The sequence below is a fragment of the Emydura macquarii genome, unplaced genomic scaffold, assembly GCF_026122565.2.
Source record: "Emydura macquarii macquarii isolate MOO-44397 ecotype Brisbane River unplaced genomic scaffold, CSIRO-AGI_Emac_v2 contig_2680, whole genome shotgun sequence".
Taxonomy (NCBI): domain Eukaryota; kingdom Metazoa; phylum Chordata; order Testudines; family Chelidae; genus Emydura; species Emydura macquarii.
Genome location: NW_027132817.1, coordinates 41,565 through 66,008, shown reverse-complemented (window position 1 = coordinate 66,008; position 24,444 = coordinate 41,565). Strand labels below are relative to the sequence as shown.

Below are 24,444 nucleotides of genomic sequence, written 5' to 3'. Positions count from 1 at the left end.
TCGTGTAGAAAGAGGGAGCAGCTGTTGGCTCGGCTGTAGGTAAAAGCATGATGGATAGGGGCCACTGGCTTTCTTCTATGCATTGTGACCATGTGTAGGGAGTATATGCTGCTCTCCACACAATTAATGAAGGAGTAAAATGGCCTATGCATTGTTTGAAAATTAATATGTATGTAGGAGCTTCACAGAACAACATCATATCTCTTTAACCCTCCCCACCCCATGCTTAGTTACCATTTAACTAACAAACACTCATTTCAAACATATAGGTACCTGCAAACAGAGCTGTGATGTTGGTGCACACGTAAGGATATAAAACAGCCATTTTGAATTATGCAGCATTAGAGAGAGAGATTGTGGGGGCTGCGGTGAGAGGAGAAATATTTGCCAAGTGGAAAATGACAATTGTATATTTACATTTCTTAAAACTATTTAGAATAAATACTGACAGTATTCCTCTCAAAATCTGCATTTATATTTAGATATTGTTTTAATTTATTTCTAACGGAAGAACTGACCCTAACAAGGGAGATGTTTGGACCTATGCTAATATGTAGCTAGTTGTTTGTAAACAGAGTCTATTCTGCTGTGACCACATGCCCCTGATTCTCATTAATGGTCATGGGAGTTGCAGACTGTTCACTTAAAAGCCCAATCCTGCAACCCTTAACTCAGGCAAGCAAGTCATTTGCCTGAGTAAGGGTTTCACAATTGGGACTAGTCCTGCAAAGGGATCTACAAGAAGGCTTGTAAGGTTCTCTCTTTGCAAATGTGGGGCCTTCATGGGTTAAACCTAAACAGCTCACATCAAAAATTGCCTACTCTAGTTTTAAGTTAAACAGACATAATGTATAGATTCACTGAGTAGCAAGTGTATCATGGACTCAATCCTACAGTCTTTACTCAGGAAAATTTGCATTGAGCTCAGTGAGACTTTTGCTTGAATAAGGACTCCAGGATTGGTCTATTTTTTTTTTTTTAAAGTATAATGTCTTCTCTGATTTGTGCCATTTAGATGGAAAAAAGTAGAGGCTGTAGATTGCATTGAAATCTGACCAAAAGCAATATATTTGTAAGAAAACTTATCACATGCGAAATATTACCTATTTCTTAGCAGATTCTGTAGCATTTTTTTATGCTAAGTATATGATTTTGATTTTTAGAATTATTTTACAATTTACAGTTTCTCATACTTATGTGTAATATATAATGACCTTAATATGAAAGAGTCAGACCTTGGGTTGGCATCATATTAAGCTGTATTTTTCTTAAGTTATGTGCAGAGAAATAAAATGAATTAGCATAGAAACCCTCCCCATACTGTTTACAGATCCATTAAAAATGCTTTAGTGAAACAGTACGTACTATAAGGTGAGGAGAAAATTATTTATTGAAGGACATGAAAACCCAGCAGATTTTCTATTTGTTTTTCAGTGTGTGTGGAGTTTGGGGGAAGGGAGGGGTGGGTAAATGTTTAAAATGTTTAATTCCTTCAGTGCAAAGAGCCTCCTGCCCACAATAAAGCTACTCTTGAAGAGATGTTGACTTAAGTGTTATGTTTTCATTTCAGATTCAAATATATATGGATAGTTAATTATATTTTAAAATAATAAACATTGCATTCAATCCCTTTCAAATTTTGCACTACAACTTTTGCTTCTCCTACCAAAGAGGAGAATTTGTCTGCACGTGCCAGGTTATGATCTTCATCTGCATATATAACTTTTATGTGACACTTCGTAAGCTTCTGACCCTTACAGTTCAATAGTGGAGATCAACTCCATTAAAGCCATTGAAAAGACTTGCATTTAATTCAAATGGGAGACCAATGAGGCATTAAAGAAGGGAATACTTTTCTTCAGTTTGCTGCATATCTCCTCCCTTCCGTATTTCCTCCCTCTGCTCTCAAGTCAATAAGAGTTGATGGTACTCAGCATCTTGCAGGATCAGGCCCTTAGTTAATTAAGATGTATGCAATATTCTGACTGAAGTTGCTGGTGGATTGTTCTCATATTTAATTAAAAGTAATCTGTTGCCCACCCTATCTAAGACCTGTTACATGGAACTGCAAGGGGAGGGGTGGGGGAGCAGGATGTAGATGAGACCCAACTGTATGTCTTAATACCATACAGCTGGGACAATGGTTCAGCTTTTCAGCCAATATCTGGTTGAGATTGGGGCCTGGATGAGAGAGATCTGGTTCATTTTCAACCCAGACAACAGTGAGGTGGTGATGGCAGTTTGGGAGAAGCAGCCAGAAGAGATGGCAGAGAAATGTTAGTTCCTTAGATTTCAGGGAATGTGTCTGCCATTTGTCATCAGATCTTAGGGCTTACAGATGCCTTAGGGCAGGCTTTCAGCTGCTGTTAGATGGCCACATTACAGCAATAATCAAGTTGGCCTCTTACCAACTGCACCTGGTCTGGATGTTACAACCTTTTGCTTGTGGAAGCAGACCTTGCTGCTATTTGTCATCTCAAGACCAATCTATCACAATGGGCTAGAGCAGTGGTTCCAAACCTTTTAATCACCCACCAACTGCGTGAGTTTTTGTTTGTTTGTTCTCTGGTTTTTTTGGCACCCCACCCTGCCTCAGGTCCAAATGTGTGAGAGGGCCCAAAATCATAGGCCAGGGTCCTTCTCCGACTCCACCACTGCCTCCTCCTCACCTAGCCAAGAGGGCATCAATCATCTGCAACAGGACCTTCAACCCTGGCCCCACAACCCTAATCCTGGCCCACTGTGGTGGGGAGGTCCAAGAGGTGACAGGTTTCAGAGAGCGACAGATTGATGGCTGGGCCAAATCTGATTGGTTCTGCAACCCCCAAACACCCATCTACAATGCCCAGAATGGGAAGCTGTGCCCAGCCCCTCAGGGCTAGGAGCTACTGCTGTGGGGTGGGCTTCCTCTCCCATCCTTGGTTCTCCTTGAGCACGTAGCATAAGACTCTGCTTTAAAACCATTCAAAGACTGAAGCTGGTGCAGAATATTTTTTAAGTGAGACATATTGTTGGCAGTACACGGTACCAGTGCTCCCACTTGGATAGTGTTTTTAAGATGTTCATCATGACTTGTAAAGCTGTAAATGGCCTGTGATCTACCTAGGTGAGATCACCTCCCCCTGTCACATGCTGCCACAGCTGTGGTCAGTGGAAATGCTCAAGGTAGACCTGCCTTCTTAAAAAAGCAAAGGTGCAGGTGCAGGATACAAGAGCCTCAGGATGCTGGAACTTGCTTCCTCCTCCCCACTTTGGTCCACAGCCTGAATCTCATTTCCTTCTGCCAAAGTCATTTAGTTGAAAGAGATTTTGAGGAAGGCTGAAGGGCTTGTTCCTGGCGGAGAGGAAATAGAGCTTTTCTGTTTTTGGAGTTATTCGTGGGCTGAGTTAATGTACTCTGACCTATTTGAGTCTTTAATGCTCCCAGTGGTCATTGTTGTGGCAAGTTTGGTTACTTGTTAGGACACCTAGAGCTATTTCCCCTTTTTTTTTCTTTTTTAATGTTTACATCTAAAATTGCTTAATGCAAAATATTTTTAATAGTGCTAAAACTTGTTTTGCAGTATAGTGAAGTAAAACATACTAGAAATATTTTACTAATAGCCATAATTACTGTTCCATCTGGAGAAAAAAAAAAAAAAAAGACATCTGCTGCATGTTAATGTGTCCTGATTAAACACCCAAGCCAGGAAATGACAGTTAAAGTTACCCATGTATCTTTAACAGCCCCCATCTTCATATGGGCCAGAACTACAAGGCAAATGGCGATGGGCTAGGTGTCAGTAACATTTCACTATTGCTCTCTGGTGCAATTCATTTGTATTTCTGTTATTGCAGCACCTCATACTTTGTGTGATTTGGTTGGGGCAAATCATAATTTCTGCCTTAGCTACCTATAAAATTAGTATAATAAGACTTCTTTTTCCCCCTGCTTTTTGCCATGTCACCTTAGATTGTTTAGCCTGAAACAGCTAAAATCTAGAGCCTGATCAAATGTTACTAGCTGGGATTTAAACTTTCCACTGTTGAAAAATAAAGTGTATAAAAGTGCTTTAGAAACATAGGCAGCTTTAAAAACATAGGATATTTTCTACTGTTTTCTTACTCCTCCTATATTTAAATAGGCAATCCACCAAAACACTGATGTAGTCGTGTTGGGTATAGAAAAGAAAGGCAGACTGCCACGTGCAGCGCCTCATTTGGATGTGTCTGGAGTCTTGGAAGCTTGACTACCCTACGTTCTCCTACAAATGGACCTTGAGCTTGTTTGGAGGTTCTAGCAGGGGAGCGCAGCTACCGTATACCCTTGACCGAAGAACGGTACTCCTCTATCTGGGAAGGTCGTCCTCTTCGACCGAGCGCGCAGCTTCGGGAGGGACGCACATGGAGCGATGAGGGAGGAAGGGGACACCCGCCTAGCCAGCCAGATCAGCCGAATCAACCCTGGCGATCAATGGGGTGACAGATGTCGCAGCCAGATCGCCCTCACATCCAAAGCAAGAGAGAGCAGTTTCGGTATATAAAGGTTGATCATTCTAATTATTTACAAATTACGGTGAGCCGAGCTGTGGCCTCTGAGACTCATTAGTGATTCTGTGCTAGTTTGTCGCAGGCACAAGAATGAGTGTAAATCGCTCCTATCCAAGGAGAGCCCCCAATGTTTTGCACTATATCTATCTCCCAGAAGCCTTTTCAGCATTTGCAAATTAGCGGCCTCCCTATTGGCGGCTCGCCCCGCTTGCCCCCGCCCACTTGGGGGCGGGTGGCGCGCGCGTGCCCTCCTGGGTCTCTAGGGTGCTCGCAGCATTCTGCCAGTCCAGAGTCGGTAAGTGTGAGTGACTGAGACGTGCTAGCGGCTTTGGGGCGGGGGACTCTGCGTTCCAGCGCGCGCGCTGGGCCAGTCCCAATGGTCTGTGTAACCCCAAAGCAGCTCACCTGGGGCTGGCTTTGCAGCGTTTGCGGGGGGCGGGGCGGGGTGCACGGGACTTTCGTTATATGTAGACCGATTGCCTCGGTGCAGCAGCCCCTCTCGCCCCCGGTGGCTGAGCCTGTTAGTACTTTGCAGTTTCTTTGGGGTTGGGTTGATGCAACTTTCCCTGGGGGCAGAGGGGTTGTTCTAATGCGTCTTTCCTCCTCTCTAAGCAGCAGTAAGCAAATCAGTCCCCGTCTAGAGCTTGGTGAGGGTGGAGGGAGCATTTCTGTGTCCCGTAAAGCGTGCTTTCAGTGATCTTCGTTTTGTGACACAGCTCGGGGGGAGGAGAGGGGAAGGCACAGAGCAACAGCACTGCCCCCACCCCAGTTCTGAGATCTCCAGCTTTACATATTTCAAGGAAATGTCCAACAGTTGGTACTTCTGCCTGTGAATCCCCACACAAGGCTGGCTGGGGAAAAGGGTGCCAGTTTTGTATGCGAAGATCCTCTGCCTTCAGTGGAGCTGGGCTTTCGTATAAGGGAAACTGCCTGTGCGGTGGGTGTCCTGAGCTACAGAGAGCAGCCTGAGGGGAATCCAGGCATGTAGGATAGAGCTGCTCAGCATATGTGCATATCGGGGCCACCTGCCCTAACAGCTGGCAATCTTATGTACTGCTGGGGTTCCTTATTTAAATCCCACTAGTCGTCTGTAGCAACCTCCTTGGAATGTGCTGTTTGTACCCAGATCAATTCACACTATTATGGCTCTTTTGGGTAATGTTAATTGCTAATTTGGCTCTGAACCACTGAGGTCTGACTGTCACCATGCTATAGACCATTAAAGACACTTAAACGGCATAAATAGTGAATACACTGACTTTTGTATTTTGTTGAGCTTAAAATAATCACTGTTGCTTTCTGTTTCTCATGTACTTAAACAAAGCTGCAATATTAGGATTGCAAATATTACCAGACAGTGTTTCTTTCCACTGACTAAGAGAGTAGGAGCTGGCCCCTGACTGTTTGGAGTGGCTAGCTAGCCTCAATCACTTTTATTCCTGCGTCATGAGTGGCCAGCTGGAGTCTGGTGTTTGGCTTTGTTTTTATACCCATTAACTAACAAGTAGTTGTCATGAGCAATAGTATAGCTATCTTCAAGGCCGTTCAAAGGCCGCTTTTTCCCTACTCATGAGGGACACTGCAACATTGAAAACTGTAGTCTATTATTCGCATGCCAGCATACGCTTTCCCAGATCGCTGCAGCTGTGTTTCAGAAACCTCCTACAGACTGAAGCATTCTCCACACCAGTGGAGACTTTCCATTATGCAGTTATATGCGCTGTTGATGTAGCCATGTTGGTCCCAAGATAACAGAGAAAGAAATTGGGTGAGGTAATATCCTTCACTGGACCGACTTCTATTGGTGAGAGCAGTTAGTTCGTTGAATTGCTGGTGGTGCTGGATCTCTACACTCTTTTGGCTAACGGCTGCAGAATGGAATCCAGCTTCTACTGAGATCCAAACACTAGTCTATTCAGTACACAATTAAAAAAATAGATTCCCAGGCTTTCATTTTTCTATTGGTGTACAGTAGCTCCCGGCTGTTTGCATTCGGCTCTTTGAAATTGAGAAACTGCTGCCGAAATTGACGGATCAGCAAGAATTTTCTGCGGAGGGTAAGGTAAATGTGACTCTTTGCGGCTCTTCGTCTCTGACTGGTTGGCCATCCCGGGTGTACAGCATTCATCTTCAGCTACTAAGCAGTTCTGGTACATAAGAGCTAATGTAATCCCATACTTCTGATTATCATCTTGCCTCCTCTTTGATTCAGACATGCTTTTTAGTGGTTATTAACTTAGAAACATCTAGAGCTAGGGCTAATGCTTAAACCTGTTTTCCCAAATGATTTTTTTAGAGTTTGATTAGTGATCGTTTATTTCTTCATTTGTTTCCCACCTATTAGGGGACAGGGGAGTCCCCATACAGGCTGCACTTTGAGACATTCCTGTGTCCCCAGGATCAGGCACCTTTTACTCTTTCTTGTTTTTAATGGATATTTTTTTCATCATAGGTGGAGTCACGGTTGGGGCATGTTAACAGGCTGTATATGTGCCTCTTGTTGGATGCATGCATAGCTTAGAGTATTTGAGTGTGTTAAGAGCTTCTCTGTGTGGTACAGTGGTGACAGACTCTAGCTGGGGAAACAGATTCATCTGACCATGGTGGGCCACCCAGTAATGGGTGAAATTTTACTTACTTGCTATAATTGTAGCCGAGGATCATATATTTCAATCCTGTTGTAGTTTTCAATAAGGGTCTCTCTCGAACTTGACTAAATTGCTCTGGGGGAAGGGCAGTTTGTAACAAAATCAACAGTTTGGTATGGATTACTCAAACACCGATATTTTTATGATGTTTGGTTTATTTGAACTAGCAGTGGGCTGTTACTGTTTTTGCTGATAGTTTTAACTTTTTCTTTAGCTTCCTTTTCTTGCCGCCTTCCAAACTGGGTTTTTTGTCCATGCATTCTGAGAAATGCTTTTTTGCCAATAGTTTATCACTAGATATAAGATTTTACTTCAAATATTATTACAGAGATGGCGATGACCTAATATTCAAATTCTGCATTGTGTAGCATTTCTGAGGTATGTGTATCTTCACACCTATAAAGATAACAGGTGTAGAGAAACCCATACTACCAAATTCACCATGGAGGTATTTGATGTAGGATGACTATAATGTTTATATACGTGTTAATGTGGAGGGGACCTTGTACATTAGTAATAGTGCACAGTGCGTAAAGCAACTTGCATGATCAGATTAAGGACATAATAACTTGCATCTACTAATTTCTCCTACTATAAACTTCTAGAGGAGATCAGGCTAATCCAGAGTCTGGCTGTCTTTAGGAAATGCTACAAAACCTTCCTCTTTGAAAAAGCCTTTCCACCATAAGAACGACATTCAGCACTGACCCGCTTGTTCCTCTCTCCCACCCAAGCTTCTGCCTTAAAACCCCTATCCCAAACAGCGTTGTTAGTTTTGGTTTGTTTTCTCCAAAAGGGAGAAGTGCCAGAGACTCCATGAAATCCGCTAAGGACTTTGCAATTGCTATTAATTTTATGTGGTAGGCACTCAAACTGCAGTGATGGGCAGGAGTATAAAACCCTAAGGTAGATAAATATTAGAACCATTGCTGCAGCCTCCATCTCTAAGAAACCAGTGCTTATATTGCTCAGACTTTTTCTGAAGTTCTTGGAGTGTAAAGAAATACTCAGATGCAATTAAATGCCGTACATTGATAAACACAGCTCAACTTAGAAAAAAGTACGGTGAAATGTTTTCTTTAAAACTAATTCAGCATCTCTCTATCTCAGACAGGCACCCTGCAAAGCATTACTCTTAAAAAATAATTTACTGGAGATCCTTGTAGTAACTCTTCATTTCCTTGTATTTGTCAGGTGACCAAAGTTTTGAAGTCATGACTGGAAAACCTAAACTTTATTACTTTGATGGGAGAGGCAAAATGGAATCAATTCGCTGGTTGTTTGCAGCTGCTGGGATTGAGGTTTGTTTTGGTATCTTGAACTACCTTTCTGTATACCTGCCTCAAAGGTCAAACTTAAAGCTGTGTGGTTTAAACAGAAAATAAAGTAACCAAAGTGGAATTAACTGTGTACAAACAAAACAGCATTTCTTAGCACCTGCGCTAAATGCTACTTTAGTCTGGGTAGATAAAGGAGTGTGACCTGTGACCCTTCCATGCCTAGGGCAGCCACCTGAAAATGCCATGGTCAGGGCAGGCTGCAACAGGAGAGCAGATTCTCCCAGCACTGGTGCGTGGCACTGAAGCCAGACTTCCCAACCAGCCACAAACTATGCTTTTGATTCCCTACACTGGTTATCAAGAAGCCAGTATACAAATACATACAGCCCCCTTTACTGCATTCCAGTCTCTGGCTTCCAATCAGCCACTAGATCCAGTAAAGAGACCAGTTATTTAAACTCTATGCTCTTTACTAAAATGGTTCCCTCTGACCCCAAAGGGTCAGCCACATTACCAGATCAATATAAGTTTGGATCTTACCTAAAATACCATGCTGCCAGCCAATCCTTTAGTAACTAAAACTAATGGTTTATTATAAAAAGGAAGAAACAAACAATAAGAGAAATGTTAAAGGATTAAAGCAATCAGATACATACAAATGATTTGGAAGTCCATATACATCAGGTTTCTAGAAGAATTGTGGAGTTTGCAGGCTTATATAGTCCCTCTGGAATACATCCAATAATTGGATGGGTTTCAGTTCTTTGTTGCACAGCTTCAGTTGCAGTTGGCTTGATCCAGAGGTAGATAGGTGCTGAAAGCTGAACAGGAATGACGACAAAATGGATTTGAGGCTTTGCCTTATATACCCTCTGGTCCTTTCCATGCTGCTTGTGGAATTTCACAGGAACCCAAATGGAGTCCAGAGTCACATGAGCAAGTTCTGGTGACTCATCAGGTATATCCCTGGCTTCTCCCCCTGGGCCCCTTGCATCTGTGGATGTCTCAATGGGCCATTAAGCCAGGCTATTGTCCTGCCGCCACCCTGTCTAGGGTGTGTCTCAGGTAGCACAATTTGACATAAAGATATATCAAATATATCCATAACTTCCATTACACATATAACACATGAACATAAGTATTCTCATCTTACTTAGCATATCATAGCCTTTCTAACAGTACTAGACATGGCATATCTTACATGAATTATGATTTTTGACATACTGATGTCAAACAATATACGAAATACCCCTTCCCCCCTCCAACACAGCCAGCATGACAACCTATATATTGGCAAAGCCATTTTAAACCATGCTAACGAACAATTTTGATTCTGAATACTCGCTACATTAGTTGTCAGGGTAGTATTTAATATCCAGCTGATCAGCTATGGTGATAACATACACAATCTGGGGCATGCAGGTCTGTCTGCTATATCTTCTTCTTTATCTTTTGGTCTGGTCTTCCAAACTGATATTCAGTTTTTACCAATGTGACTCCTACTCAAGTTTTGCAGCTTCAACTGACTGATGAGTTCTCCGGCAGACAGTTGGAATATTAATTGCATCACAAAAGCATTTTGTTTTTACTTCTCTGATATGTATGAGGCTGAGCAGGGAATACTGAGCAAACTGAACATGATCTGTTGGAAGCTACACAGATCTGAGCAAAGGGGGAAAGCCAGTAGACAAGTGGAAAGAAACTGACATTAGCCATAGTAATTTCTAGTGTGGTGTTGGATTTCTAACTTCTTGATAAGAAAGAGCTCAGATGAGCACTTCCATTACATCTGCCTCTCTGCTCTCCCTCCCTTTATAGTAACTAACTTGAGGTCACACTTAATGGATCTCTTGGTTCTAGTGCTCTGAAAAAAGTTCTGTTCATATCTTGGGTGGCACTTTTTTCTTTTTTCAGTTTGAAGAAGAATTTTTGGAAACAAGGGAACAATATGAGAAGCTCTTACAAGGTGAGTCCAGATGAAATCAGAAATATTTGACCAAGTTTTTCTTAGTGTAGGAGAAGAAGGGCTAAGGGAAGATTTGGTAGTTTGAGGTCCAGTCAATTGCTTCCCTCCCATACACACTAGGGAGGTGGAATGGAGTACTGATATCAGTAGATGGGAAGGTTGCCCTACACTGACAAGCATGCTCTTCAGAAAATCACAGTGACTAACTGAGGATTAATACACCTATCTGAGTTCTAACGTCTAACCTGTCAGAAACAACTTCTCCGGAGTATGTCAGTGTTCTGTCCCTCTCCGAATCAGCCAGTGTAATGGACATTAATCCTTTGTCACAGCAAAAATCACACAAGGGATGAATCCAAAATTGTCATTCTAAGTGGCCTGATTCTCCACTGTTGCATAGTCATTCAAACCTGTGTAAAATGCTACCATGTGGCAAATGAGGCCCTGTTATTTTTAGTATGCAGTTAATGTTGAAATTGGACATAGTGATTGCCTTTGTTTTGTTCGGCTCGAAACCATGCAATTCTCCTTATAACCCAGGCAAATATCCAAGAGACTCCTACTTCTGTCTAGAATTGTATAATGTCAGAAGCCTCTCCTAATCATGAGAAAAGCAATGCCAGAGAGTAAATTAGTGTTTTGAGATTTGTTTCCTTCCCGTGAACACTTTTATATCATTTTAACTGCCTGCAAAAGCTTGCAACAGCATACACAGTGCCAACCAATCCTACATTACATGTGCTAATAAAGTTTTTTAAATTTCTGTGCTGCAGGGGAACATCTTATTTCCTGGGAAATCTTGTGTTTAGTAGAAAAGCTAGGTCAGATTTCTGAGCAATTTATCTATTTTGGTCACTTTACTGATATTTAATCCTAGTTTGATAAAGCACAACACAAGATATATACATAGGAGCTAAACACAATTCATGGGTCATTCAAAAGCCCCTGTGTAGAATAGTATTAACTGCCTCTCCTCTGTTTCCACCTCTGCTCCCACTCTGCTGGGAAATATACATTATTTAGATCACTTTGAACATTGGCATTCGGAGTGTCCCTATAGCATTAAATAATTTGCATTCTTGTTGAAGCTTTTAAAGTAGCTATGCGCCATGGTATTACAATGCCGACATAAATGCTGATGTGTACAATCAAGCCTTGGCTGAGGGAGAACTTATTATTTTTAAAACCAGGTTTGCTGAACCAAAGTCATTTTATTTCCTTCATCTATGAAAATAGCTGGGGTCCTTCCAGCAACTTAATGACTTTCTTTTGATTGTCTCCACTGTTACAATTTTGTTACTGATTCCCATTGACTGATCACATCTATTTCATTATCCAAGTAACAGTTCTCTTGAAGGCGACAGGGAACACACCAGAGTGTTATTGGGCCCCAGTTCCAGGGCAATAATAAAAGATTGGGGTGGGACTATGTGACTGTTTCCTTTTCGTTTCCAAAGATGGAGACCTGCTGTTTCAACAAGTGCCCATGGTGGAAATCGATGGGATGAAGATGGTGCAGAGCAGAGCCATTCTCAGCTACATAGCAGGGAAACACAACCTCTATGGGAAGGACCTGAAGGAGAGAGCACTGTACTGTAACAGCACTATTCTTACTTAGTCTCCTGTAATAACCAATTGATTAACAACCAGAGCTTATCTAGCAAACTTTGAACTTGGTGCCTCAATGGAGTTACACTGGTGTACCTGAGATCAGATTCTGGCCCACTAATTCATTGTGTTCTAATGATTTATATCTAACTGAGCTCTGAGCCAGTAGGTTGCCATGCTCCGATTTTAATGGAACATCAGTCTGACTGGGCAGCCACTATGGAATTGGGCAGGGGTTTATCAAGCAATGAGGTGAAAATCCAAGTCTCTTACAAAGAAAAATGGTTTGGCAACCAGATCTTCAATTTTATTCCTGTTGCTGCAAAATCAGTCTTTTCATAGTGTGATGTTGCCTTCAAGTAGCATCACATTACACAGCAGCAATATAAAGCGTACATTTTCAGTGTTCCCTCAGTAGGTGGGGGGAAGGGTGTTTAATATTTGCTGGGAGATGTTTGGGTTAATTTGAAATTACATCCAGATCTGGACGGGGGGAGGAGTGTCCACTAGTCTAATTGTGACCTGTTTTCTCTGAGTCTTGGAGCTCTGGATATTCAGCCTTTGAATGCCTGTCTCCTATACTCTCTTCTTTAAGGCATACTGAAAGTTGGAAGTAGCATTATTGTTAAACACTTACATAGCTGTAATACCTAGAAGCCAGTTAATTCAGGACCCCGTTTCTGTGGGCATTTTACAAACATGGGAAATGACCATCCTTGCCCCAAAGAGCTGACTCTAAAAGACCAGAAATTGCAGGTGGGAGAGATGTACAAATAGGCGAAGGTGGAGGGAGATTCAGGAAGGCAGGATGACAAAGAGGGTGTGGGCAATTCTTAGCCAGTCAGAAGCAGTAATCACAGCTCACTACCTGTCTCACATAATATAATTCGATGTCCTATGGTTCACATATGTAGTAAGCCACAACTTCCTATAGCTCTGATTACCTGAGAATCTTTCTTCTAGCAGAATATCTCCTTATTAATTACCTCTAGCTTTAACTTGAGATGCAGTCTTTACATTTTACCATGTACTACTTCCAGATGACTTGATTCGGACTTTTATGGTAGGCAACCCTATTACTAGTTGCTTGTGGCTGAAACTTTTTGAAGTGCCTTAGAATGTATATGGGGAAGGTTTAAAAGAGCTACCAGTGATTGTCCCAGAGTAATCTGTGCTAGATAACCAACCTAATGGGGCCTACCATCATAATTTTTGAAGTCAAATAAGACCCCAGTTTTGAAGCTGACAGAGGCTAAAGTTTGCACTGATATCTAAAAGTGTCTTGTAATTCATGAATTTGGTCCTTTCTTAAGAGAGCTTTTCAAGAGACTGTCCCTTTAGAACAGAGGGTGGAATTAGAGTTAGCATACTTGAGTCAGTCTTGTGTGATGAGCCTCTAATGTCTACTGAGATAGCCTCCTTCGTTCCATTCAGCCTATCTCACCAGGTCATCTTAAATTGTTAAAGCCTTCTGGTATTAAGTTTGAGTCAATGTCCAGATATTTTAGACCCAGAAAACTGGATAAAGGGGGATATCTGAAAATTGCTACACTAAACTAAATCTGGCTAGGTACTGCAGTCTACTACAGTGCAAACTAAGGAATTGCTCCAACACCAATTGAAGTCAGTGGCAACACTTTTATTGGCATCAGGGATGTTAGATACCTCCATATAGTGTTGTTTAAAATTGCCCACTATTATTAAGATCCCTAAAATGGGCTCACATGATGGGAGCAAGAGGAGCAGCAGTATCAGGGCCAAAGAATGAATCCCACAGCCTCCTTAGGAACACCAGATTCCCTTTTTAAACAGGAGAAGCAACTTTTCCTGCTAGAAAATAATTACACTTTTACTACAGCAAAGCAAGGCTGACTAGTGATACCTTTTTAGCCTAAATAGAAATGTACTTTAACAATCTATATTTCTCTTTAGGATTGACATGTATGTAGAAGGAACAACTGACCTAATGACGTTAATTATCATGTACCCTTTCTCATCGGCCGAAGATAAGGAGAAGAAGCGCGCTGTAATAATCCAAAAGGCAACAAACAGATACTTTCCAGTCTATGAAAAGGTTTGGCAAAATACATTTGTTCACTCATGTTACCCTTCAGAGTTCTGTAATGATGCAATGCAGGATCACAGAGTGGGCACAACAGGAGACGGGGGCACTGTACATATAAGATACCTTTATCTGATTTAAAGTTGTTGATAGTTCAGAAGAAGAGGACCTGCTTTTGGATCAGTATTGTAACTAGTAAATCACAAGACGAGATACTGATGGGGGTCTGCAGACTCAAAATCAGATGAAGGAACAGAATGAGCAGCACCTTACACATCTGTTTATAATGTTTAGAAAGAACAGTTGTGTTATGGGGAATTTCAATCTGGGGAACATGCTGCCACTACTAAAATGGTCTTCACATTCATAAAAATTATAGATTGCAGTATTACATGACAGTAAATTAAAATCTATTGGGAGTATTTCTATAAAAGGTCTCATTCTGACCGATAGAGGAATTAATCATTCAACTAAAAATTGATGGGTGTCGAAGTGCAAGTGCTCACAATTTAACTTAATTTGTTATGTGGAAACACAATATAGTCCTATTCAGGAAGCACCAACTTCCCAAAACTGAAAATAATCATGAGCAAAATTGAGTGGGAGGAAAAACTTAAACATAAAAATCTGAATAGTTGGAAGTTGACTAAAAATGCTCTGTTAGATGCTTCTTACCCACCCCTCCCAATTCCAAAATCATGAAAGAAGACTTGTTTGGGTTGGCTTGTTCTTCAGAAACCCTGGTTAAGAAGTTAAGTGAGTAAAGTAATAAACTTCCATATATAAAACAAATAGAAAAATGCGGAGGTTGATAGCAGTGAGTATAGATTGGCAATTAAGGAATGCAGTCAGTTGATAAGGGAAGCTTAAAAAACAAACAGACAAAAAAAATCTGTGGCCAATAGAGATTTGAGGACAATAAGAAGGAATTATTAGCAGAACAAACTAAACCTTAACAAGGGTATAGATCTCCTACGATATAAGGTTGGTAATTGCCAATCATGATGTAGAACAGGCAGAAGTGATCAGATATTTGTGTTGTTTGAGTAAAAAAGTGGGACAGTTTCTTCATATCTTGATGAAATACTTTCTAATCCATGATTAACTAGGGAGGATGTTAAACAGCAACTATTAGCCAATCGTGCAGATTTAAAAATGTTTAAATTTGACCCAAGATTCACTTACGGACTTACAAAATATTAACAAACTAATGAGCAGTTGCTTTGTGAAGTAGGTATCTCTTATCTAAGGTACTTATGGCCCCCATCACTGTAGTATCTGAGCACCTCACACTCTTCATTGCAATTATCTTCACAACACACATGTGAAAGGTAAGGAAGTAATCTTTGTCCCTGTTGTACAGATTGGGAACTGACGTACAGAGAAGCTAAGGGTACAATCCAAAAAGGTGCTGATGTCCCAGTTTTAGGCACCACTATGATCCACAAAACCCCTGCTTGGCTATAGAGACATTCTAACTTTCTGTCAGGCATAGTTAATATTTACTTCAATTATTTAATGTGGAACAACTTCAATAAGGCAAAATGAGAGAGTCCCACTTCAGTATATTATATAGCCTAGTGGTTGGGGTATTCCCCAGAGGTGGCAGATCCATGTTCAAATCTCTTGCCTTCACCAGGAGGGGGAACTTTGAACCAGGGGTCTCCCACATCCTGGGTGAGTAGCTAAACCACTAGGCAAAGGGCTATAAGAAAGACCCGCTCCCTCCCGCCACGTTTTGGGCCCTGCATGCAAGTTAAGTGGCTGAATCCACATCTCCCCCAGTTTGTGGATTGCAAGCAGAGCTAAGTGCCTAACTCTGTGAGAAGGGCAGGGCTTAGGACACACCCTTCTCTTCAGCATCTCCTATTGGCTAGCTTAGGCAGCTCGCTGCCTAACTGACTTTGTGCATTCGAAGGCACCTGTCTCTCCCCACCCACTTATAGGAGCCTACATGTCTAACTCAGGCTTTCTGGATCACCTTATTCCTGTGGGGTTTTTTTTTCCTCCTAGCCACTTAAAACTTTTATGTGGTGCTCAACATTGCAACACCTAAGTCCCTCCCTATGTACCTTGCCAAGGGTTCCACAGGACATTTATGGCAGAGCAGGAATTGAACACACTTCTCCCCGTGTTATCTCTGTTGTACAGTAGAGAAAGATAGCAGCAAAAGGCTCAGCAACTTCCATAAGAGATGGGTGGCCTAGGGAGTGAGACATTGGCTTGAGCACTTTAAAAGGTACTAATCAGAGTTCCCTGTGTCCAGACTGTGGCATTTCTTTGTGCATGTATCTTGTATCTTGCAGATTTTAAAAGACCATGGACAGGATTTTCTTGTTGGCAACCAATTCAGCTGGGCAGATGTTCATCTGCTTGAAGCCATTTTAATGGTAGAGGAGAAGAAGTCCGATGTTCTCTCAGAGTTCCCTCATTTGCAGGTAACTCCACTAACCAATAATACCAACATTTGATAGAAATGTCACAGAGCCATTTGAAAAATAAATCTTTGCAAATAAAGCACTTTTTTCAAAACACTGCACAAACACAAGTACAGTAGTTCTCTAACTTTGTCCTTCTGTGGGCCCTTTGTCTACTCCCCTTCCTTTCCAGTCCCTACTGCTTCCTTCTGGAAAACACCTTCATAATTCAAGAGATTAAAAACCAATGAAAGTGATATATCTGTTCATAGAAATCCATAATTTGGCTTAAATTCTGTTCAGTGGTTTTTCATTCTCTTTTCAATTCTGTGGGGCAATAGACAATATCTCCAGATCATCAGATGTGACTTGTGTGAGGAGATATTAAAATTACAGATGACTGATGCTTTCCCTTCACTCTTGTGTCAATACAGAGTAGGAGATATCCCCTCTGATCCCTTTTCTATTCCTGAGAATAATTAGATGGATTTGGGTGGGGGGATGGGGAAGGTTGGTTGCTAGGTTAAGTGTCCCTTTTGTGCCATTGTTTAGTCCTTAAGGATAAAAAGCTTAAGTTGCATGGTTAGGATAACATAAGAAGAAACATGCTAAATTTCACTAATGGCTTGGTCTAAGAGAGTGAATATAAGAGACCCATTCACATAAGCAAATAGGGGAATCACATACAGGAGAGTACTAATACTAACCTATCCTGAGTCACATCCCTGATGCAGAACATGTCTCCAAGACTGTGGTCCAGGCACTTGCGCAGAACTGCACTGACACTCTCAATGTTTGGGATCCCTTCCTTTGTTGCACCAGTTCAGCTCCCCTGGTACTAACAATGGTGAGAGTGTGGCGAGGATAATCAGGGCAGGTGTTGACAACACGTTATTAAAAACACTAGCGGCTGGTCTACTCTAGCCCTCCCACTTGTTGGAGCTGGACTTGTGCTAAAATGATGGTGGGAGAATTCCTTAAAGTGGCCTATGTAGACCAGGCCTAGGGAATGTGGGATCCTCAAGCGTCAGTCTCTGCACAACTTCTCATGTACCTTTAAGGTGCAGGCAGCCCCTACAATTCTTTTGAAATTACTAAGGTAACAACCCTTCTCATTTTCCTATTTATCACTTGTACACTTCTTAATTTTATTTATTCTGCCAGAAATGAGGACAAAGGTGGGCATCTTCTGTTACTTTGTTGCCACTTCCGTTGGCATCCATTGTTTTCTTACACTAAGATTAAGTGTAACAGGGTGGCTGAGCCTAATTTCTTTTAATGGTCCCGCTCTCCTGTTCCAGTCCAGATGTTCCCATTTGGCTAGTTAGGAGGCTGGGAGAGTACCTCGAGCTGTAAGAGGCCTAGTAAGAAAGACTGTGAATAGACTGAGACAAGAAAAGGACAGGAGGTGAGAACTGCTAGAGACAGAAGGTGGTTTCTGGAAGAAGGTTGAAGTCAGGAGAGCAGAAAGAGGTGTTTACCCGCTGGCGTCCGCAAGCCAGAGAGACAGGGCTGAAAGAAGGGGGAGCAGCAGAGGGGCTTACCCACTGACAACTTGCTGAAGAACTGGATCCTGAGGAACAGTGAGAAGGCCAGGGAGCTGATAAATGCTCCCCTGACAAGGATGCTCCCAACAAAAAGGCTGGGGGAGCTCCCACTGGGTAGAGTGGAGTTGCACCCCTGAAGGAAGGGCTGCGATGGTGGTCCTGGCAGAGGGATGGAAGAGGACTGATCAGCTGAGCTGTGATGGAAGGCACTGGGGAATGGTGAGAACAAGAACTATATGCAGTGGAGTGATACAGACTGTGTTTTGAGACTTCTGTTATGGACTACTTGCACTATGTTTTGTCAATAAACAATGTTGATGGACTAGAGGACAAGCTTGTATGGAGTTATGAGGGACCTGAGAGGAGCGCCCAAGAGGAGGCTATGAGATTTTTGATATTGTCTTCTGGACAGCATTTCCCACACTTGCCTGAACAATGCAGAATTGCAGGTGGTGGCTTCTCTCCCAGCATAATAAATTCTTTATACATTTCAAGGTGAGAATACCCTTTCCTGGGATGGTAACCTCCCCTCTAGGAAGGCTTTTCATGATAATCACCTCTTGAGGTTTCTCAGTTGGCTAACTATAAAAGTTGCACAAGGTGACAAGTACAAGAGATACCCATCAATGTGTTGGGAATTCTGGATTAGCTGCTGAGAACTACATACCTTTTCCAGACCTGAAGAAGAGCTCTGTGTGGTTCGAAAGCTTCTCTCTCTCACTAACAGAAGTTGTCCAATAAAAGATATTCCCTCACCCAGCTTATCTACCTTAAAATCTGGCATTCTTAGGTTAAATGGCAACCAAACACTGTCCTCTGCAGTCAAGTCCTCCTATTTTTGCACAAATTGGTTGTAAGTTTTTTCTCTTACTTTCTGGCCTTTAAATGTTGTTGTTGATGTTTTCTGTTTTAGGCTTTTAAAGCAAGAATAAGCAACATTCCCACAGTTAAGACATTTCTGGAGCCTGGCAGCCAGAGGAAACCTGTCCCTGATGATAAATATGTAAAGACTGTGAAGAGAGTTCTCCAAATGTCCTTTTAATGCAAAGGCAAATTAATGTGGCTTATTAAAATAGCAATGATGAGCTCAATGCTAGCAAATACTTACACTTAAACTGTACATAAAAGAAACTGCTTAGAATATACATGTGCTGTAAACTGCAGAGAGAAAGCTATTCCATTCAAGTGTGATGTGGCTAACTGAACAATAGGTGACAGAGAGGTGGATAACAAATACCAAATACAAGTATTAATTACTAAACTACTTTTAATAACTTACTGCATTTGAAGATGCATTTTTATTAAATTTCTCTTGCTGTTCTGAGTTAATGAAATGAATACGCATTGTCTAGCTAGAAAACTTTGATTTTCTGGGGGAAGTTGAAGCCTCCAGTATAATTACTTTTCACCAGTGTAAGTGTTTTCTGCCAACTCCAAGGGTTTACTCTAAAATCCAGATAAGATTTCAGTGGGGTGGAGGGTTCTGTTTCAAGATTGCACTTAGCTTTCTGATGGGGGACTTAATCCTGGAAAACAACAAGAGTAGTTTTAGAAGACTGGAGAGTGTTAGTAGATAACTCAAGCTTTGTGGGACCCAAGCATATAAGCTAAAAAGTCCACATCCTGCATTTGTATCAGACTTGTATCTCCTCTTGCCTCCTAGCGTTAATCATTTTAGGAAATAATATCTAACATATCATGTGAGTGTAGCACTCTCGAATCAAACTTGTTCCAATAATATGGAAGGCCTTTTCCAGCCTAATAAAATACTTTCATTCTTAGGTAGTAGTATTGTTTGTTTGTTTTTTTAATTAGTTGAACTAATCTTTGTTTTACCGGGTGCACCATGACTGTCCTTCTTTTCAAAGCTGAAATATGTTTTAAGTTAAGTGGACATCTGATATGAGATATTTGTGTGATTTTAATAACCAGATATAATTTTCCTCCCCCCCACTTTCAAAATACAAACTATACACATCTCCTGTGCACATGGGTTAATAAAATCCCTAATCCAATGCTCCTGCTATTGTAGACACAGACAAGGCATACAGGGACAGGAGAGAAAATTAACATGCACCTCTGACCTCAAACCATGTTTGGCTCTTACTACTGTTTTGTGGAAAATGAATCTTCAGAGGGATTTAATATGCATTTATCAATTCTTGAGTCCAGTGAAGTACAGTTACGCTCTGTAAAATGCTAACAGTGCGTTCCATATTTGTGATTTAATAATCTGTGTCGAGAGTTCTTTTCACAGGTAAAAAGATCTCCTGCCATTCCTCTTTTGGCACTGTTCAACTTCTGCAACAGTTGCAGGATAGGAAGGGAGATGCTGCTGAGTAAGAATAACCAATTTATGGGACAACTGCAGTGTATGGGAAGCATATTCACATTCTTGCCAGCACCCTAGTGGATACTCCTCAACCTGAAATTGACCAGAGACCTCAGCATTAGGGTTGTATTTCCTTCAGCCCCAAGAGAAGTTCTGGGTGATCTACCCACCTTGGCTCATGTCTGTTGTCATCTGTCTAATGCTAACTGCAGCTCCCGTTTAATCCTTGGCTTAATCTTAGAAACTTGAGCTAGATGGTACCTTGAGGTGAGGTCATCTAGTCCAACCTCATGCACTCAGGCAGGACCAAGTCACCTAGAATATCCTGGATAGGTGCTTGTTTAAGCTGTTATTAGAAACCTCCAATGATGGGACTTCCACAGTTTCCCTTGGAAGCCTGTTCCAGTGCTTACTTATCCTTTATCGTTAGAAAGTTTTTCATAATATCTCATCTAAATCTCCCTTGCTGCAGGTTTAAGCCCATAACTACTAGTCGTATGTTCAGTGAACATGGAGAATAACTGATCACTGTCCTTTTTAGAACAGCTGTTAACATTTTTTAAAAGTGTCAGGTGCCCATCAGTCTTTGTTTCTCAGGATTGAACATGCCCAGTTTGTTTAACCTTTCCACATAGGTCATATTTTCTAAAACTCATCACTTTTGTTGCTTTCTCTCTAATTAGTTCACACCTCTCAAAGTGTGGTGCCCAGAACTGGACACAGTACTCCAGTTGAGGCCTCATCTGTACCAAATAGAGCAGGACAATTACTTCCTGTGTCTATGGCATTCCTTTTAATACACCCTAGAATTATATTAACTTTCTTTTGCAACTGTGTCATGTTTGCTGTGACACTCCCCAGGGTACAATCTGGAATGTTAGACATCTGCATCCCCATAACTCTCTAATTTGAGTGCCTTTTACCCTGCTACATTGTGAAAACAACCACTGCTAGTATGTTTATACGCAGCCTCTAGCATGCAAAATCACTCCCTGCTGAGTGATATGAGTGCTCTAGCCTGAATTATATTGCAGTGAATTCCCAACGCACAAACCCTGTTACCTCAAATGGAGATTTCCAAACACATATTGGTTTAGATCAAACAAGTTTATTAACTACAGAAAGAGATATGAAGTGATAACAATGAAGAATAAAAATCAAAATTGGTTACAAAGAAATAAAAGGTAAAATCCAAACTAATACCTAATTTATCAAGCTGAATGGATTCAAAGCAAAGATTTCTTTCACCATATGCTCACAGCAGTCTGGCTGGGATCTTTCAGCCAGGACCACTCCCTCGTTCAATGATGCTTTCTTTGTCTTTCAAATGTTGTTAATGTCATGCACAGGGGTGAGAGGTGACTATCACCTGCTTAACAGCCCTTCTTTGGCAGGAAGAACAGTGTGAGAAATTTACATATTGGCAAATAAAAGCAGTCCAAAATGGACTTCCTGTTGCCTGAACCCCAGCGGCAGTTGATTATGCTGACCCCCGACTGAGATGTTGACTAGCTTTTTGTCTCTGAGGAATTGGTTTGGGCTGCCTTTCTAACTTGGAGCATGTTTCATCAATGTCATACAGCCCAGAATCTTAACTCCTACAAAGCACATGTATGTAGAATCTTAACTTTATATACAATGTTGCTACACACATTTTAACAAGACAATCATGATCAGTGGGGAACATAGGGTACAGACTGTCACAGTTATTTCCCATTTTGTAGTGTGTATTTGATTTTTCCTTCCTAGGGGAAGTACTTTGCACTTACCTTTATTGAATTTAATCATGTTGATTTCAGACCAATTCTCCAATTTGTCCAAGATGTTTTGAACTGCCACCATTCTATAAGAGAACACAAACAATCTCATTTACCTTACTGTGACAAGGTGCTAAGAGAGCCCAGCCTGATTCAGCCCCCTTGCTATTGGGGTCCCAATTGGAAAAGGCTGAGTAACCCTGCACAGCGTGGGCTGATGAGCAGCTGCCAGACTCATTAGCCAGGCACTATAAAAGTGAAGAACCACTGACACAATTTACATACCCTTGTAAGAAAGATGAATTGGATGTATGAACTTGTCAATATGCGATGTTACCCAATAATAGCATTAATTCTACCATTGTGTACATTGCACAAGGTTGTGTTTGTGTACGCACACAATGTACCCAAGATGTGATTAATGGAATTTATAAAAAAGATGTTAATCCTGTCCAAAACAAATGTTATTGAAATGTTGTTGTATTGGAATTGTGTGATGTAGTTTATGAAGTATCAAAGAATATATTTTAGTTAGTAGTAGTAGATATTAATGTTGTAGAGTACATTCAACTTGTGATATTGGGAGTCAATACTGATTTGGTACAACGCATGCTAACACATTCAAACATGATAACCCTGCTTACACACATTCAGGAACAATTGAAGACCGTAAATTTAATAGTCAAACATGGTGGGACTAAAGTAATCCAAGTCCTAGATGCTGCAAAAGCTGCCACAAAGCACAGTTGGTGGGAAACCCTACTGGGATGGTCCACCACTGCCACTGGGATTTTAAATCTAGCATTGCATCCCATTGTGTTCGTGTGTGTATTGCAGATAGTTTCTATAATGGCTGCAGTGAGACTCTTTTGGTGGACTAGAATATCCCTAAAGCGACTCAAGGGCCTAAAAGATCCCCCGAATACGAGTGAGGCAGCACTCTGCGATATACTCTGCCGACGAGAAGACTGCTAATCGTTCGGACCCTGGCTGGGGTGCCTTGAGCCATAGTCGGAGGTGTGTATCAAGGAGTCATCGTGGTGGCCTATTAAGCTATGGCGGCTACCAAGGCTGGGAATGGTGGAGACCCAGTACAATTTGAGTTGCTTGACCACTGTACTACAGGCCTAGCATTGCTTCAGTTGCTTGCTTGGCTATTCTGACCCTTGACATCTTCCAGTTGGCAGAGATGAATAGGACTACTGAATAACCTTGCAGATGTCTCAGTTTCTGCATACAAAGGCACATAAGACAAAATACACAACATGTATGCTTGCAGCTGCACATAGATAATGGTGATAGGAACAAGAAGTTATCCTTGAATGTCTGGGGGTACACTGTTTCATTGCCCAGGGGCATATTTTTACTCCGCCCCTTCTATCACCAGATGTTGTTTTGATGACCCCAATTATCATGGGGAGAATGGAATGTAGTTAAGTGTGAAAACCCAATGTAGGTAATTAGCATATATGATAATGAGTAGATGAGTAATTAGGTGAAAGCTGTTTATGGAAGGGTATAAGAAATCACTACTTAGACAAAGGGGTGCACTCCATCAATACCTGACTCCATGGGCAGTGCTACTGGTGGGACCAGAGGATCCACTGACTCCTTGGCAGGGCCCTGAAGAAAGCCGTTCCTGTATACAGCCTTCTGAGTAACTGCTTAGCTCTCCAGGCTTAGTGAGTATGATATATTGTAGTTAATTTTAGGTTTTGTATTCAACTAGTATATATATAGAAAACCTTGCACATTAAACCTTATTGATCTGGAAATCGGGCGTACCGTGTCTCTCTGTTATTCACACTGATCACTAAGTGTCTAGTATCAACAGACCTGAACAGCAGAGGAGGCCAGCGTGAAACTGCTGCACTTACCGCCTTCACCACGTGAGCTTTCCCTACAGGCTGTGGTATCTTGATACAGGAGATGTGTGGTGTGACACTGATATAGTTTATCTTCCCAAGCCTGAGATCCAGGAAACTTAGCAGCTGACAGGTGTTCATCTTCTGTCCCTGACATTTGGCTCAGTAGCCTGTAATGTTTTCCAATCCCAATGGTTTGCTGCCACCAGGTGGTTGACATGTTACTTTCTAACATCTTTAATTCAGGATCAAAGGGCAAATTTCAGCCACTGTGTGAGAGGGAGGCTGGATTTTTCTCACTTTTTGTGTTTCTTCATTGCTAGTGCCAGGGTTTTACGTCCAATATGTGTTTTACGTTAATCTTATTTGCCACTCTTCTTCCTGTCACAAACAGAGAGGAGCAGAAACTACTCAAATAGTTCTGGGGGCCCA

General features: G+C 41.5%; 1 protein-coding gene and 2 long non-coding RNA genes across 6 annotated transcripts in view; 2 read left to right on the top strand and 1 right to left on the bottom strand.

The window, feature by feature from the left end:
• Positions 1–2,379: 2,379 nt before the first annotated feature.
• LOC137164595 (uncharacterized) lies at positions 2,380–4,775 on the top strand. Its single transcript, XR_010923136.1, has 2 exons — positions 2,380–2,542; positions 4,125–4,775. It is a non-coding gene; the product is annotated as an uncharacterized lncRNA (long non-coding RNA).
• Positions 4,776–4,800: 25 nt separating this feature from the next.
• On the top strand, positions 4,801–19,839 carry LOC137164591 (glutathione S-transferase 3-like). 4 transcript variants are annotated; one of them, XM_067565451.1, is made up of 7 exons: positions 4,801–4,825; positions 8,373–8,479; positions 10,373–10,424; positions 11,882–12,014; positions 13,965–14,106; positions 16,401–16,532; positions 18,972–19,839. In XM_067565451.1, exons 2-7 carry the CDS (start codon positions 8,393–8,395, stop codon positions 19,098–19,100), a joined length of 675 nt encoding a protein of 224 aa, XP_067421552.1. In that variant the 5' UTR covers positions 4,801–4,825; positions 8,373–8,392; the 3' UTR covers positions 19,101–19,839. The 4 variants fall into 4 exon arrangements, with proteins under 4 accessions (XP_067421552.1, XP_067421550.1, XP_067421549.1 ...); XM_067565449.1 differs by lacking the exon at positions 4,801–4,825 and adding an exon at positions 6,172–6,587; XM_067565448.1 differs by lacking the exon at positions 4,801–4,825 and adding an exon at positions 6,173–6,592.
• Positions 9,134–24,444, bottom strand: part of LOC137164594 (uncharacterized) — a 43,018-nt gene continuing 27,707 nt past the window's right edge. Inside the window, exons 2-3 of the long non-coding RNA XR_010923135.1 lie at positions 22,160–22,233; positions 9,134–9,279 (exon numbers count right to left, since the gene is read on the bottom strand). This is a non-coding gene — a long non-coding RNA (uncharacterized lncRNA). The remainder of the gene's footprint in view (positions 9,280–22,159; positions 22,234–24,444) is intronic.